General features: G+C 42.1%; 1 protein-coding gene across 1 annotated transcript in view; it reads left to right on the forward strand.

Annotated features, from left to right (window-relative positions):
• The window catches only part of LOC124795617 (trypsin-3-like), a 145,637-nt gene that overhangs the window by 22,658 nt on the left and 104,339 nt on the right, over positions 1 to 18,640 (forward strand). Inside the window, exon 2 of the mRNA XM_047259689.1 lies at positions 12,785 to 12,849. Coding sequence (XP_047115645.1) covers positions 12,785 to 12,849 — 65 coding nt within the window. The remainder of the gene's footprint in view (positions 1 to 12,784; positions 12,850 to 18,640) is intronic.

Consider the following 18,640-nt stretch of genomic DNA (forward strand, 5'->3'; position numbering starts at 1 on the left):
GCCAGCGATATCCAATAAAATGCTGAAATTTCTCAAATAAAATAGGTAATGTCCGGTGCGAACTTTTCAGAAATTGTGACAAACAGATTTTACTAGATAAATATACTTTAACAGAAACGATTAAAATCTTTACACACCTTTCACAATCCCAGCTACAAATGGCGTGGAACATCGACTTATGACAAATGAAGGCTACGTAAGAGCCTAATGAAACGTCACGGGTTCCTCTCCCATTCAGTCCGTGCAAAAGACAAGCGATTTATTACAATGTATTGCCTAACTAATTCTTGTACAGTCTTTGTAATTTTGATTACATATCGTTTCTTCTGTGGCAGTTTTCACATCCTCTGCCACAGATAGTATTTCACACTCTGAATAATAATTTATAATAGCAAAATTTATAATTATATTTTTCCTCACAAAATTAAGTGTCCTTTTGAAATTCAATTAACAGAAATACATATAAATTATTTGTTACAGTAAGCATTATACATCGAAATGTTCTTTTAACTTTCACATTGGATGCGTGCTGCCAGAGAACGTTACACAAGCAGTAAAGGAAACTCCAATGAAAAACGCCTATTTCCACCAATGACAACATGCAATGTATCCGCCGATACCAGGTGGCGACTTTCAGTTAAAATATCCCTCCCTTGTTCGGGAATTTCACAATATGTACGAGTGCAGCTCATGAAGCGTGAACGACGACATAACGAAGTTTGAGCCTGCCTGTTGGTCGTCCACGGATAGTCGCCGGCACGGTAGCTCAGCGTGTTCGGTCAGAGGGTTACGTGCCCTCTGTAATAAAAAAACTGAGTTAATCGATCATCAACGAACTTAAACGGATGTATTACGATGTCCGCCCCGAGCAGATGCAACGAACAAAAGCGAGCAAAATGAGATAAAAAAAAGCGGTTAACACAAGCGCTCGCGTTACGTTAAGCGGAAATCCGGATTCGAGTCCCAGTGTGGCACAAAGTTTCATTCTCGTCATTATAAAGCTGATGGTTATCCATATTCGCAACTGTGAACATATTTCATTTGACCAATTTTCTCGTAGATTCCGATGACAGGCGTCGATGCTGCAGGTGTCTATTGCAGAGTGTGGACGATGGCGGGATTGACTCTGAAATTCTCTTTCATCTGATGAAGCATTTATTCGGGAACGTGAACTCAGAAGAAGCGACGCTGGAGCCCTGGAAATCATTATCAGCTAATCAAGAGCCTCTGTAATATGTGAAAATAGAGGTGTTGCGTACTATTAGTGCAATACGAATTATTGGACCAATCTCTTTCTATCAAATCGTAATTTCTGATAGGCACAGGGGAGTGGCTAAAAATATGGAAACATCAAAAACACGACGCATTACCGCGCATAATAATTTGTAGGAAATCAGATGGCATTCAAAACAGCTTCCAGTCGTCTCACAATGGAAAAATACAGATCCTGTATGGATTTCAAGGGAATATTATCGAATCCTTCCTGCAAAATAGAGGCAGCTTTAGGCGACGACGATGGAGGTGGATAGCGATCATGCACCTCTCCCTTCAAAGTAGACCATAAAGACTCAATAGTAGGTCCCTTGTGGTCTGGTGACTGTAGTGGCCTGGGGAGGTGCGAGAATTCATCCTCCTACTCACAAAAACCGTCTCGGACGATGCGTGTGTGTGAACAAGAGCGCTATCATCTTGGAAACAGTATCACCATTGGCGAACAAGTAAGGTACCGTGGGATAGACATGGTCAACAAAAATGGTCACATAATCAGTGGCAGTAACGCCATCTTACAAAGGAACCATGAGAATAAACGAATATCTTGCAGAGTAACCACGATATGGCTGCTCAATCCATCACTGAAACAGTAATAGTTTCAAAAACAAATTGAAATCATACCTCCTTGACAACTCTTTCTATACCATACATGAATTCTTGAATATGAATAAATAAATCTGGAGATATAATATATGCATTTTGTGCCATTTAAGGGAATGCGATAGATAATAGAAATATTTAGGTATAAGACTATAATGTAAACAAAAAAGAAAAAAGAAGTAAAACTTGTTTCCTGTGCGCATTTCTTGTGCATTTGACACGGTCCACATCATAACGGTTTTTCCGTGCTATTGATCAATGGAACACGAACCTAACTAACTAACTAACCCCCACTATGTTTGCCTCGTGGGACGCAAACTCGGCCAGAAACTGGAATCAGTGAGAAACAAGACTCATCCAACCATATGACATTTTTTCCACTGCTCCAGTCTTGGTTTCATGGCTTCGGCAACACGTTTTCCTGTAACGGGCATTTGCATAATTGTGGTTTTGTAATCACAGCTCGCCATACAATACCCTGGTTATGGAGTTTCCTTCGTTTCGTTTTCTCGGTACCGAGGCTTCATGCCTGCAGTGTTAGCAACCAATATTACATCGGTGCTTCGAAGATGCCTAACACACAGGAGAAAATTTGCGCAAGGCAGACAACTATGTTCCGACCTTCCGCCAGGGGGCGACGCAAGCGTCGCTACGGCCAGGGGCCGCACTGACCTTTCCCATATACGAGACACGTGATAGAAAATAGACCCGGCTGTATCCTAGCGACGAATGACATTTAGGGTAGCTCTTCGGCCAGACAGACCCAGTTCGCTCCGAGTGAGCTTCCTAGCCAAGCGCTGGTTCCACAACGATAGTATCAATCATAATCCCACAAGAGCCACATCCACAACGTCGCTGCCATTTATGTCTGAATTCGTAACTCCGGGAGCTGAGAGGCTGCGAGTTGTCGACTTAGTATTTGTAGCCTCGTCGCGAAAGAAGACGGGGACTTGGTCTTCGTGGAAATTGGAAATTTGTGGTAAGGTCTTATAGGACCAAAGTGCTGAGGTCATCGGTCCCTAAGCTTACACACTATTTAATCTAACTTAAACTAACTAAGGACGACACACACACCCATGCCCGAGGGAGGACTCGAACTTCCGACGGTCGGTCTTCGTGGCAGACTTGTAGACTCGTAAATTTACTCTTGTTTAACGTTCAAACGGCTACACGCTGCACTTAGAAAATTTTGCTCCGTACAGTACTTAAACTTTGTTCATTCAGTTTGGTACTACTAATAGTGAAGATCCTACAAGACTTCGACAATTATGAAGTGTGCGTTAAGCGACTTTGACTCAGTGGCTATCTAACCGACCTTCAGTTGCCAGAAGTGTTATTGTTCTATCAGAAGAAGTGATTTATTCTATGTTTCGTTTCAGTCCACGTCGGTGTAGATGTGCTGTTAAGCTTCGACAAATAAACTTGGTTAGTCATTGCTACCTGGATGTTTTTTATGCTGTTTTATGCTGAGATTGGCAGTTTTGGTGTTGACGGGGTTCGCGAGTTCGACATTCAATGTGCAGTGATTTTTGCAGCTGTCGTCCTCTTATGTTTCGTCACAATCCTCTTCAGTGACCGTCCGTCACGATCACTCAACACTTCCGTCCACATCGTAGCTTAAAGGAAGATCTTATTTCGCTTTCTCTGTACGTATCTTAGATACAGTGCCCCCTAAAACACCAAAATTCAGCTCCCTGGGTTACGTAACCATCTACCAAACGAGCACCAACATTTAGTCCACGTTAGAATTTTCTTAGCACCAATATAATGTACTGCACATATTTCTAAGACCCAGAAATTGTGTAAACAATGCCTGTGGAATGTCGAAGTACAGCACGTTGCTGAATCTAATTGGAGCTCTACATTGATAAAAATACATCGCTGATTCTTTGCGAGGAAATAAACGATCACTTACTCGATAGTGTAGGTTTAATCAGCTTATTGCAACACGTTATAAACGCGTTCTAGTTCACAGGACATTGTTCTGATCACGACAAACACTTGGAACGTTCACAGGTGCCATTCGTGGTTAAATACAACAACATAACGTGCGGGATTGGCTAAAATCTGCGCTTATGTTCAAGGGTGAATTTCTCGCGATGTTTCAATATCTTTTCCAATTGTGAATAATATACTGCTACCTTTTTTCAGGAAACCAAGAAACCAACGGCTACGGAAAAGACCTACCATTATTTCAAGCAGCACAATAAAAGAACACATACCGCCAGTGCGCCTATGGAAAAACACTCACTGCGCAGCGGGGTCTGCACGGATTTGAAACTTCGCAGCAGATTAAACCTATCGGCTGCAATGGGGCTCTTCCTTTGGCGATCAAGAGCTCTACTGACTGAGCTATGCAAGCACGGCTCACGACATGCCCACATCACTTCCGCCGGTATCTCTCTCCTAGCTTCCAAAGACGCCAGCTAAAAGCTAAGATCCAGATTCCTGTCACGGCCCAGCAAACAGCTTTAATCTGCCAGGAAGTTTCAAATCACCACCTAAGACAGGAGAATTTGAGGATATGATTCTTGATTGTGCTCTTCGTTCACCAGATGCGAATCTATCTCATATTTAGGGTTTAGTACCGCAGTCTGTAAAAACGGAACTCTTAAAAGGATCGCTTCATTGTCTGTCTCTCTGCCCGTCTATTAAGACACATTTTTCTCAGGAACGGGTAGAAGTATCAAGTGGAAATTTATGTCAAATGCTAAGGACTACGATCCTTTGGCATATAAGTCAATGTCACCAAAAGATACTGCCATTTACGTAACATATTTTGATACTTGCAAACTCTCTCATCAAAACCTATTATAGACGAGCTATCTACAGACATAATTAAGTTTGTACGGGACCTTCAAAGAGGGAGTTCTACTGACACTTGTTCGGTTTTTTATCTTTAACTGTATGTTTGAAGACAAGTTTGTGAACTCACTCTCCATACATTGAAAGAGTTAGGATTCGACTTGTAATTTCAAGAATTCCTGCAGTCGAGCGTTTGACATTTCATTCAGAGGGTGTCAGGCTGTTCTTGCTGTGGAGGTACGTTATTCGGAGCACCTGCTGTAGATAAAGATAAACTGAGTCTATTCGAAATGTGTCGTAGTTAACCCTCATCTCAAGGAAGACAGCTTTTTTATGGCAGCTGTCGAGAGGAGCAGGCAGTACATATCCCTTACGAGCTGCGAACATGCCCTTTAGTCGTACGTGAAACACTCCGCTTATCATCGACCATTCCTTACGTATAAGTGGTATTTCTCGAATAACCTTGACGTAAACTGCATTGATAGTATTTGGATAGTGATAACATAAAAAAGAATAAAAGAACTAGAGTCCAAAACAGCCGCTGGTTTTGTTATCATTATTCAAGTACTTGGTGCCCGGCTGCAGTCCTACTTTTATTGATGGATTATCAGAGACTAGACATCGGTAGTAGGCTCTTGATTGCTGTTATCGTCTGCGAGTGGAAATAGTCTTGGTTACATACGAATTTGTAAGCATTATCTAATCTCTTGCCATAATCTTGTCTTGATACCCTTCTTCACCGGTAACCGCAAGTGAATTAAACTTACATTACAGGCTTAAGGAAAAACACAACATCTGGAAGAAGTGTTTCAGAGTATCACATCGTCGCAATGTATTGTCTCTATATGCGCGTAATATTTCAGTTTCAAGAGCCCTCTTCCCAAAGTGACTAACTACTTTAGAAGTTCAATATTTTGAAATGGCTGCAGTGCAGTAACGGTTACAGAACAGCTGGTATAATAGACAGCCAATTAGTTGCAATAAATGGCGGTTTTCAAATAACCTTTACCATGGTTTCGACAGAAGGACAAACGAACTCACATTAGCAATCACTCAGTAAAGCTATCTCAACATGACGTGTGTCGGCCACGGTCTGTATGTCCACATGTAAAAACTAAGGCTCTTAGAATCAAGGGCATCAGTAAAACGAGTTTCTTAAGATAACACTCCATGTTAATAGCTACATGTCGGCATGTAGCTATTAACATGGTCTGTTATTTTATTGGTTTTACTGATGTGAGAATCCCTTGATTCAAAGAGCCTTAATTTCTACATGTGGACATGCAGACCGTTGCCGACACACGTCATGTTGAGATAGGCTTACTGAGTGATTGATAAGGGGAGTTCGTTTGTCCTTCTGAGGAAGACGGGTTTAAATCTGTCGAAACCATGGTAAAGATTATTTGAAAACCACCATTTATTGCAACTGGTTGGCTGTATATAACACGTTAGAAGTTTCTAGTAATAGGAAACAAGTTATTTGTAGGATCTGGCGTCTCACTGACCACGAATTCGTTAGAGCTGGAGCACAAGCTAGAAGTGGATCTCCCAGTCGGGAGGGTTTCAAATTTCTTTGTGGTTATCCAGATTTGGGTTTCCCATACGTTGCTTAAACAACTTAAGGGAAATTCTGGGATGGTTCCATTAACAAGGAGAGGGCTAATTTCCTTCCTCCACCTGATCCTTGTGCACCCGTCCCTAATGATCTAGTAATAAAAGGAACGCCAATCCTTACGAAGCATAATTCAACGTGAAGAATATCGACATCCGTCTAAGCTCTAAGGTGACTTTGAAAAACAGTGAAAAACTTAAAACAGTCGACTCTTTACAGGGAATGCTTCACTGCAGCCTATTTGTCAAATGAATTCCATGTACTACAATGAAATAAATGGAAAGATGGAGACTCATCTGTGCAAATCGACAAAACCCAATCTGGCTGATGATTTTATACTTACTGGGTGTTGAAAACAATTCGTATTTGGAATGAGATTTTCACTCTGCAGCGGAGTGTGCGCTGATATGAAACTTCCTGGCAGATTAAAACTGTGTGCCCGACCGAGACTCGAACTCGGGACCTTTGCCTTTCGCGGGCAAGTGCTCTACCATCTGAGCTACCGAAGCACGACTCACGCCCGGTCCTCCAAGTTCGAGTCTCGGTCGGGCACACAGTTTTAATCTGCCAGGAAGTTTCAATTCGTATTTAATCATCGTAACTAAACCGTCGCTTCAAACACTTTCCAGCACTCTGTTAGTGAACGACCGATCTCAGTCCAGTTACCAACTTATGAGTGATATTTCAGAGCATAAGGCGCAACGAAGTTGTCCGTTGCATATCCTATTGCAAAGCCAGCGAGCTGGTTGAGAGGCGTATTATTAAGGGGGGTAGGACGTCAAACGGGCCGACTTGGAGCAGGAGAGGCATCACAGGACATTTTAATTTCCAGTGTCTATACTTTTACAAATAAATTCTTAAAACTTTGTCAGAATCACCAGGAAGGATTCAGGATTCACACTCATTGCAGTGGAAGTTCGAAAAAGTAACAAAATAATTTTTTTAAGTGTTAAATTTCATCATTTTTTTCACTTACTAATGGCTGCATTTGTTGCTATAGGTACACTTTTCTTCATAAGTTAGAGAGATTCTTCGATGAATTTTGCACAGCATACATACCATACAGGTGTATGAAACTCTAGAATTTATTTAATTTATGAAAAAACGAATGATCTGTTGAATTTTAAACTTCATGTTTAGAAAATACACAATTTTTGTAGTTAATTACCTCAATTTTTACCACAGTTTTTAATAGATTGGGAAAATTCTAGAGTTTCATACACCTTTAAGTATGGTTTGTATGCTGTGCAAAATTCATCGAACCATCTTTCTTACTTATTAAGAAAAGTGTACCTATAGCAACAAATGCTGCCATTAGTAAGTGAAAAAAAATGATGAAATTTCACATGTAAAAAAAATTACTTCGTTATATTTTCGAACTTCCACTGTTATGGGTGTGAATTCTGAATCCTTCCTGGTCATGCTGACAAAGTTTTATGAATTTATTTATGAAAGTATAGACAGTGGAAATTAAAATATCTTGTGGTGCCTCTCCTGCTCCAAGTCGGCCCGTTTGACGTCCTATCCCCCTTAAGAGTAATTTCGACATAATTTACATGCTATGCCGTTTATTCGGATTACTGATAAGTGGCGGACTTGATACTGCGCTTTCTGGAACAGGTTTTTGTGGATCATTTTTAAGGAACGGTTGCTGAATTTAAAGACTTAAGCAATCATAAACTTGAGGCGCAGATTAACATACAAACGGTTTCCTCGACATGGTAAGCCTTTGCTTTACTCTAAATTGAGAAACGGCTCAACCACCCCGTTAATAGGAAGCTCTACTGTTTAAAATGCCAAGAGAATTCAAGCAGCGGTCCGTCTTCGCTATTCAGCTCGTCCAGAAAGTCTAATTATTATATCGGATTTTGTTTAACTATGTTTTCTTGTACTGTTCAGTTATAGGAGTAAAATCAACGCCTCAGAAATTTTTTTTTTTTTTTTTGTTCCACTGAACTTCTGTCGGCACATCTTTTCCCGACGCACTCGATGTGTACAACCAGTAGTGGACGTGAGGGGGAAGCCACGAGTTGACTGCTGGTCGTCGCCGAAGAGCGTCCGTCCAAGCTCCAAGTTCCCTTTTGTTCCGGAACCCATGTACCTAGGACGTCCAGAATGAATTTTCCGTCTGCGGCGGAGTGCAGGCTAGCTCTTTATTCCCATGAAGTAATTAGTGCTGTCGACAAGGGATCTCAGGTAGATTCCATATTCCTAGAATTCCAGAAGGCTTTTGATACCGTTCCTCACAAGCGACTATTAATCAAATTGCGTGCATACGGAGCATCGTGATTTCCTCTCAGAGAGGTCACAGTTCGTAGTGATGGATCATAAATCATCGAGTAGAACAGAAGTGATATCTGCCATTCCACAATGTAGTGTCATAGGCCCTCTGCTGTTCCTGATTTACATAAATGATCTAGATGATACTCTGAGCAGCACCTTTAGATTGTTTGCAGATGACGCTGTAATTTACCGTCTAGTAAAATCATCAGACGATCAATTTCAATTACAAAATGATCTACAGACATTTTCTGTATGGTGCGAAAAGTGGAAATTGGCACTAAACAAAGAAAAGTGCGAGGTCATTCACATGGGTACTAAAAGAAGTCCGATAAATTTTGGTTGTACGGTAAATCGCACAAATCTAAGGGCTGTCAGTTCGACTAAATACATAGGAATTACAATTACGAGCAACTTAAATTGGAAAGACCACATAGATAATATTGTGGGGAAGGCGAAACAAAGACTGCGCTTTGTTGGCAGAACACTTAGAAGATGCAGCAAACTGACTAAAGAGACAGCCTACATTACACTTGTCCGTCCTCTGCTGAAATATTGCTGCGTGGTATGGGATTCTTAACAGGTAGGATTGGTGGAGGACATTGAAAAAGTGCAAAGAAGGGCAGCCCGTTTCGTGTTATCGAGCAAGTGTCACTGATACGATACGCGAGTTGGGATGGCAGTCACTGAAACAAAGGCGGTTTTCTTCGCGGCGAGATCTATTTACGAAATGTCAATCACCAACTTTTTCTTACAAATGCGAAAATATTTTGTTGACAACCACCTACGTAGGGAGAAATGACCATCACAATAAAAGATAAGAGAAATCAGAGCTCGAGCGGGAAAGATTTAGGTGTTCCTTTTTCCCAAGCGCCATTCGAGAGTGGAATGGTAGAGAAGTAGTATGGAAATGGTTCGATGAACCCTCTGCCAGGCACTTAAGTGTGAATTGGAGAGTAACCATGTAGATGTAGATGTAGATTTAGGCTGATTTGGAACTTCTTGGCTGACTGAAAATGTATGCCGGACTGGGACTCGAACCCGGGACCTTTGCCTTTCGCAAGCAAATTCTTTACCGACTGAGCTGTCCAGGAAAGCTAGTCCCGAAAGTTTCGCAGGTGAACTTCTGTGAAGTTTTGAAGGTAGGAGATGAGGTACCGGTACTAGTAAAGCTGTGAGGGTGGGTCGTGAGTTAAGCTTGGGTGCCTCAGTCGGCACAGCACTTGCCCGCGAAAGGCAAAGTTCCCAGATTCGAGTCGCGATCCGGACCTCAGTTGTAATCTGCAAGGAAGTTTATATCTATGACGTATTTAGTTTCTAATTCCTCAGTAGACCTATGTCTGAAGTGGGAAAGCTGCGTTTCTAAAGTGATTAAATCTTTGTCCCACCATCATTGGCAGTTGGCCTCGCAAACCATCCTGAGGGCCACCAGCTGTACTCCATACAAGAAATAAATTTCGTTATGAAACATGAAAAAAAATCCTGTAATTGAACGCTCCCTAAAGATGGCCACACCTTCTGTGTTCTGACCAGTTACAGTTGGCACCTACTCATCACCTTTCGCATAGACTCAAGTCTGTAGACAGCGATAAGAGCCACATAATCTCCAGTTTGGAATACAATTGTGTCGGCAATACATTAAAAAACCGAATCCGGCATACCGGTTAAATGGATACGTGATACAGTAAAGAAGTTGGTTTGTACCCATTTCTCTGCTAGATTGCCTATATTCATATTTTAGCATCTAACTAAAGCAATCAAGTATTTACTTATTTGTATGAGGAATTTATCTTATCCTCACGAACAAAGTACTTACTGACACTGATTCTGAATGCTGTTGACTGGACTGAGAAAATAAATTTAATACTATAAATTTTCTATCATGTATGTAAGATATTTGTACTCTATGTTGTACATATTTTTCGTGAGCACCATTGTTTTTTACCTGTAACGTAATGTATAATAATACCATATCTTTCCCCATACGTTAAGAAAATAAATAATCCTGTGGTATAATTTATTTATTTATGTATTTATTTATGGTAAAGTGCCGGCCATGAACAAGAACCCTGCTGTGGCGGGGTATCTTGCGTGCCTCTGCGATACGGACGTCCATACCTTAGATGCAGTCAAGCAGAAAACTTGTCAGTTGTAATTGTGGGGGCACTGGTCTCTCTGACTGACTGATCTGGCCTTCTGACATTAGCCAACAAGGCCTTCCTATTTTGGCAATGCGAACGGCTGAAAGCAACGAGAAATTACGGCCGTTATATTTTCCGATGACATGCAACTCTACTGCATGGCTTAATAATGAACCCATCCTCTAAAATATTCCGTCACTCGTATCTCTTAGCGGGGGCTGCTCAAGAGGACGTTGCTATCAGGAGGGGAAAAAAATCTGCATTCCACGGGTCAGAGCTTCGAATGTTGTATTTCTTAATAGGACAGGTGGGATAAGGAACTTCAAAAGCGAAATGAATAGGTTGAATTTAAATATAGGGAGAGTTTGAGAAGCAAGTAGGCCCATAAGATACTTTGCAGGGACGGGTGGTAGACCTCAATATGGAGTATTTTCAGTATTTTGGAAGAGAAATGGCGACTTGTACGTTGCCATAAAAAGTACCAGTTCCCACACTGTTAAAAATTCGTCTGATACCGGAAGAAAAACTCTTGATTATACTATTTGTTTTTCTTTCTGTGAGAGTTAGGGGGGGTGGGCTTCCCTTGCCCCCCTCCCCCCCCCCCCCCCCCCAGGTATGGACGTCCTTGTCGTTAAGTGCAGTGGCAGACAGTACAAGACTTCTGGTCACGTGAGCACAGGGTCACCAACACAAAACCAAATAGGGGTAATGCAGGAGTAGGCTTAATAATGAATAATAAAATAGGAATGTGGGGAATCTACCATGATCAGCACAGAAATGAAGCCAATGTTTAACGTAGTAGTACAAGTTTATATGATTACTAGTCCCCCAGATGGTGAAAAAACTGAAAGAATGTATGATGAGATGAAATAAATTATACAGATAGTTAACGGAGACGAAAATTTAATTGTGACGGGGAACTAGACTTGGATAGGAGGAAGGGAACGATAAGATAGATAGAGAACGTGGAGTGAGAGAGTCGCTTGAAAGAGAAAGCCGCCTGGTAGAATTTCGCACCGAACATAATTTAATCCTTGCTAATACTTGATGTCAAGTCAAATGCCTTTCAGCCATCTAATTTCCAAACTGTTATTTTATTGCCTACCAGTTTCGGCGATTTACTACGCTATCTTCAGGCCCCCTGACCGACGTTTAGGAAGATTCCAAACTCGGTTCCGGTCAAACTAGGTGCTAGCATTCACGAGGGCTTAAGATAACTTAGTAAATCGCCGAAACTGGTAGCCAAATAAAATAAGTTTGGAAATTAGACGGCTGAAAGATGTTTGAGTTGACTTTCTGTACCGAACAGCCGAGTCCAGCAACCATCTCTGAAAAGATGGACATACAGACAGAGACTTGCTAATACTTGGTTTAAAAACCATAAATGAAGCCTACATACGTGGAAGAGACCTGGAGACACCGGAAGGTTTCGAAAAGGCTGCATGATATGAGAGATTTCGAAATCAAATTTTAAACTGCAAAATATTTCTAGAGACAGAGGTAGACTCTGACCATAATTTATTAGTAATGAACGGCAGATTAAAACTGAATAAATTATAGAAAGGTTGCAAATTAAGGAGATGGAAACTGGTTAAGATGAAAAAAAAAACAGAAGTTGCTGAGAGGTTCAAGTGGAGCACTAGGCAACGGAATGATTTAAACAGGGCTGAGGAGCGATCGGTTGATAGGCATCGAGGGATCGTCAGTTTGCTAATGGAAGAACAAGTTGTTAACATTGTAGAGAAGAAGACGAAGGCTGGAATACAATGGATGTTGGTTGGTGTTATACGTGGATGAAGAGGCTTGCAAAGAATACACTGATGTGGAGAGTTGCATCAAATCAGTCTCCAGACTCTCACAACAACAACACCATGAATTTACATTTTTTTTAAAAATATAGTGCAATCACATTTCACTCACTACCCTACTAAAGCTTTTGACTGCATCTGGCAAACGGCACTTGACCGGGCATTGCCTATTAGACAGAATCAAATTGTTGCTCATATTGTTCAACACAGGAGAAAGGTACCTAAATGCAGCCTCTGTTATTTAGTGAAGTTTTTCTTCTTTGCAGGTGCGGACGCAGCGCCACGCATCGTGAATGGGACTGATGCGGATATCAAGGACTACCCGTTCATGGTACGTGCGTAACATCCAACTGCACCTGTTCACTCAGTTCCTCAGAAATCACTAGTGCACACTTCCCAAAATAGACGCGAACATCGTTCGGCATAAAAATGTCTCAACTGAGTGTCATCACATTCCTAGATTTGGGTGAAAACTGCTATTTAGAAGACTGTGACAAATAAAAAAGTTCATCCAATCAAGCTGTCACAACGGATACCTGAATATCTTTCATCCTCATTTTTCTCCAGTATTAGGCTACCAGACTGTTTTTGGTTTCGTGCATCACACTCTCGCTTGTGTGGTTTTCCTAAGTTCCTTTTCATTGTGTTTACATTGGCTTAGATAGTCCGCCATGTAGTATTCTTTCTACATGTCACGGAAAAAGTGGCTTCTTTATTAAGATTCCGATTAGTATAGATTTCACAGTACATTCCTTTCTTATGTCGCTATTTGTAATCTAAGAAGCTACAACTCGTTATAATCCTTAGAAATATAGCCTGTATTTTATTCTTGTCAGCTTTATTACTAGTTATCGTTTCAGAACCGAGTAGCATTGTCAGGCCTTCAACAGTTTTGTAAAATTTTGTGTTGCATTGTTTCAAAATTTGCATTTTAAGATTATTATTATTCTGAAGATGGTCTGAAATTTTATTACTTTTTCAGTGATGTTTGTGTACCTACCATAATTAAAATCATATCCTGAATATATGACGTGTGAAACTTGTTCAAGGTGTGTATCACTACGATAATTTTTCCCCTTAATGGGTTTCTGAAAAGACAATAATTCCACCATAGATTGTAATCATTTTTGAATTTGAATTTATTGGTCTTTAGCTTACACCACACAGCCATATCATACTTACATAAAAACACAGATATTGACAGACAGAGCATACAAAGTTAGAGACGAATAGCGTATAACCATTGTACAATAAAAAGTTATAGAATACTTTTGTGCAGTCCCTTGACACTGATGCGTTGGTCTCAGGTGTGGATAGCGGCGGTGACAGTGAATCTGTACGTCGTATCGAAAATTCTGCAACCCTGTGCTGCTAACAAAGCTGTCACACAGGTTGGCAACAGATGACCCCGCTTCAAATTATCTTGTAAAAGGATTGTAGTAGTTCTATGTAGTGTGGGGCATCCAAAGAAAAAGTGATCTGCGTCATATTTTTCACAAGAGCGGAAAAGAGGTTCTGCGATGTGCAATCTGTAAAGTTGTTTACAGAAACTTTTGTAGTTAAATTTGAATCTAGCTATTAGAGAGGCGAGTGCCTCAGCCTTGAATTTTGGATCAGATTTCGCGGAATAGGGGAACAACAGATGAACTGTTGCGTGCTTCTTGTCTTTCTGTCTTTGCCGCCCATTCCATCCCATGCCAGTCGTCTATCTTGCGTCTGTGCAATATATATGAGTAACCTTAGCTTAGGACTGCAGTCCAAGTGGTCTGTCCTGTCACAGTAGACTCTTTGGTTAAGCAGTCAACATCTTTGTTGCCAACGGTCTCACAGTGTGATTTTACCCAAGCGGAATTAACGGAATGGCCTTCATGCTGCATCGATCCAGCATTTCAGTAATCCTGTATAAAGTACGATTTTCAGTCAGACAGCTGCTAAAGCTTTTAAGTAGTGTTGGAGCAGAGAAAGAGTCACAGAGTAGGAAATACAGAGATGCTGTCATCTGATAGGCAGAAACGAAGTGCCTCTAGAATCGCAAGTTCCAAGGTGACGATACTTCCCCTTTCTGATAGTTTGAATTGTCCATACTTATATTATCAGACTGCTTCCGACAGTCACTGGTTTTGGAGCCATGAGCCTAGACATATAAAGCCTCTTGATAGTGACTAAAAAATTGCGCCAGTCTTATTGTTAGTGTGTGTCTCATGGTCAAAGTTAATGCCAGTTATTACGTTCACTTCACACAGTTTCAGTGGGAATGAGACGGTACAACTTTTTAGTCTCTAATGATCTTCCTTGAAATTCCCTGAATAACTATATACGCTTGGACTAGGGGAGGAGAGTTCTAGTGAGCCAGAAGCGTCCAGTTAAGCATGGTACAGTTATGTTTGAGGCTACCGATTTCGGATTGTTGGATTCATATTGATTGTTTGGAAGAATTTAGCACGGAGGTATGGCCAACGTATGTGGACTGGAGCTTCATGTGTTTCAGCCAACAGTGCGTTGGTAGATGTGGAGCTTCTTGCTACCAAACAAGCTCTCATCGCTTTATATTGGCATTTATTAATTCTGCTGAGGTAACTATCAGGTGCAGACCCATAGCAGGATGAACCATCGTATTGTAAAGTGTTAGTGCTGTGCCAACATTCAAGCCCCACCCAAGTCCTATAATAAATTAAATCTCACATATTTCGTGTGTGCCTTCCAGGTTAGCTTATGGCCAATGAAGATTCCCAGGTATTTAACTACCATCTTCAATGGGAAGTATCGGGAGCCTGGTGCTATTACCACTGACAGATTCGCTCTGAGCTTCGAAACCAATACTTAATTTCATTTAGCTGTCGATACATCCAGTCTGTTTCTTGTAAGCCACAGCTGGAGAACAAATATTTCAGTTGTCAGTTGTCACTTGTAGTCTTCTAGGGGTACACTTTCCACATAAATACATACATTGTCTGCACAACTGCAAAATTTTCACCTGCTCTGGGAATATACTGTGTAGGTCGATTGGAACAGAAGGTGTGCCAAAACAGATCCTTTTATCAACCCCACACTTGTACTTTTTGATATTATTGTACGTCCTGATCACAGGTAAAAGATTACAGGTGTGCTGCAGATGTGTAAGCTACATATTGCTCCTTTAGTACTGTGGTTAGCCCTGGAAGTACCACGATATTGTAAATTCTGCTTAGGTTCAGAAACAAAGCTAGTAAACACACATTTCAGATGAAGAAGAGCTGTATGTTACTAACCAAGTGCATGAAAATTTCTTCATTACCTTTCCCTTTGCGGAAACCTACCCAATTACTAGGAAATAGACAATAGTAGTTGTACAGGTTTATATGTTATGGACCACTTTGTTTGCATCACGTGACATTGCTAATTGACCTCTCACTGATATCACAAGTCACGTCCTCTTATCCATGACGTCATCAAGCTCCGCCCCTTTCCCCATTTCCTCCTCTCCCTCTCTACCACCCTTTCACTCTACCTCCCTTCTCCCTCTCCAGTCAATCTCAGCGTAGTATTAAAATGAGGACGTAGTTTCAATAAATAAATAAATAAATAAAAGAAGTTGAAAAATCGACAGAACCAGCCCGGTTGTGCTTTGTACCCCACACCCATTTCTTGTTCCCGTCCTACCCAGCCTGTCACCACATAGTATTAAAATTGGGCAGTCCAGTAAGAACAAAGAAATTAAAAAAGAACTTCTTGCACATGATAACCCTCTTACGAAGTAATCCATTAACTGTGTGTAGTGACATCCCCAAATTAATTATTTACCACATCTATGATACTTTCTCAATATTAAAATGATCTTCCCAAGTCTAAAATATCTTCAGAAATATGTTAACATCTCAAAAAAGTGTTGACATTACAAGTTTGCACTAAAAAATAGATGTCGTACAACTAATCCGACCTGGCTTATTACGGCAATGTGTACACATTACCTAAAAGGAGGAGAAATGCGTACTATCACGTTTCCGACTTCGATAAAGGTCGGATTGTAGCCTATCGCGATTGCGGTTTATCATCTCAAACAAACAAACAGTCTGAGTTACTGGATGTGATTAACTAGGTCTAGTCTTGGTGTAAGTCTCAATACACCATCAAATTAAAAATTTGAGGCATTGACATGGGAAAGATAGTAGGTTAAAAGAAACCATTATCAGATATTTTATTGAAAAGGCAGTAAGACATGTCGCCGATGCCATAGAACTAGCAGAAAGTCAAAACTAAGAACAAATGTGTTCTTAAAACGATGCATGATGGCACTTTCAGTAACGTTACGTGAGCTGGCTTGGAGGAAGTCAACAAGCCATCGAGTTACCAATTTTACTCTATGACCAACCGTTCATTACTGTACAGGAGTTGGGTCCCAGGGTTCACCTTTGCTGGCAATGTGATCCAAATATGAGTGATAAGTCAAAACAAGTTTTCAAAAGTAACATTTGCCACTAAACAGGGGTCACATACACAGTGACATGCATCAACAGATCTCGGTCATGTTTGTCCAGTGGTGTCAACCTAACTCTGGGGGGCGTTCACAAAAACACATGTATTGCATGTTACACAGCCTGCCCCAACGTTAACTCACCCACAACTGTCTGGAAGGATCTCTCAAAAATGTATTTGTAGACATGTCTCTCCCCACCAGTTAGGGGACGTGAGATCACCAAAACAAAGTATAAATATGTACTTCAAAATACAAGTATGCTGCCTAATGGTTAGCACTGTTTTATATTATACTCTCCTGGAAATGGAAAAAAGAACACATTGACACCGGTGTGTCAGATCCACCATACTTGCTCCGGACACTGCGAGAGGGCTGTACAAGCAATGATCACACGCACGGCACAGCGGACACACCAGGAACCGCGGTGTTGGCCGTCGAATGGCGCTAGCTGCGCAGCATTTGTGCACCGCCGCCGTCAGTGTCAGCCAGTTTGCCGTGGCATACGGAGCTCCATCGCAGTCTTTAACACTGGTAGCATGCCGCGACAGCGAGGACGTGAACCGTATGTGCAGCTGACGGACTTTGAGCGAGGGCGTATAGTGGGCATGCGGGAGGCCGGGTGGACGTACCGCCGAATTGCTCAACACGTGGGGCGTGAGGTCTCCACAGTACATCGATGTTGTCGCCAGTGGTCGGCGGAAGGTGCGCGTGCCCGTCGACCTGGGACCGGACCGCAGCGACGCACGGATGCACGCCAAGACCGTAGGATCCTACGCAGTGCCGTAGGGGACCGCACCGCCACTTCCCAGCAAATTAGGGACACTGTTGCTCCTGGGGTATCGGCGAGGACCATTCGCAACCGTCTCCATGAAGCTGGGCTACGGTCCCGCACACCGTTAGGCCGTCTTCCGCTCACGCCCCAACATCGTGCAGCCCGCCTCCAGTGGTGTCGCGACAGGCGTGAATGGAGGGACGAATGGAGACGTGTCGTCTTCAGCGATGAGAGTCGCTTCTGCCTTGGTGCCAATGATGGTCGTATGCGTGTTTGGCGCCGTGCAGGTGAGCGCCACATTCAGGACTGCATACGACCGAGGCACACAGGACCAACACCCGGCATCATGGTGTGGGGATCGATCTTCTACACTGCCCGTACACCACTGGTGATCGTCGAGGGGACACTGAATAGTGCACGGTACATTCAAACCGTCATCGAACCCATCGTTCTACCATTCCTAGACCGGCAAGGGAACTTGCTGTTCCAACAGGACAATGCAGGTCCGCATGTATCCCGTGCCACCCAACGTGCTCTAGAAGGTGTAAGTCAACTACCCTGGCCAGCAAGATCTCCGGATCTGTCCCCCATTGAGCATGTTTGGGACTGGATGAAGCGTCGTCTCACGCGGTCTGCACGTCCAGCACGAACGCTGGTCCAACTGAGGCGCCAGGTGGAAATGGCATGGCAAGCCGTTCCACAGGACTACATCCAGCATCTCTACGATCGTCTCCATGGGAGAATAGCAGCCTGCATTGCTGCGAAAGGTGGATATACACTGTACTAGTGCCGACATTGTGCATGCTCTGTTGCCTGTGTCTATGTGCCTGTGGTTCAGTCAGTGTGATCATGTGATGTATCTGACCCCAGGAATGTGTCAATAAAGTTTCCCCTTCC

The sequence above is a fragment of the Schistocerca piceifrons genome, chromosome 4, assembly GCF_021461385.2.
Source record: "Schistocerca piceifrons isolate TAMUIC-IGC-003096 chromosome 4, iqSchPice1.1, whole genome shotgun sequence".
NCBI classification, from domain to species: Eukaryota; Metazoa; Arthropoda; class Insecta; order Orthoptera; family Acrididae; genus Schistocerca; species Schistocerca piceifrons.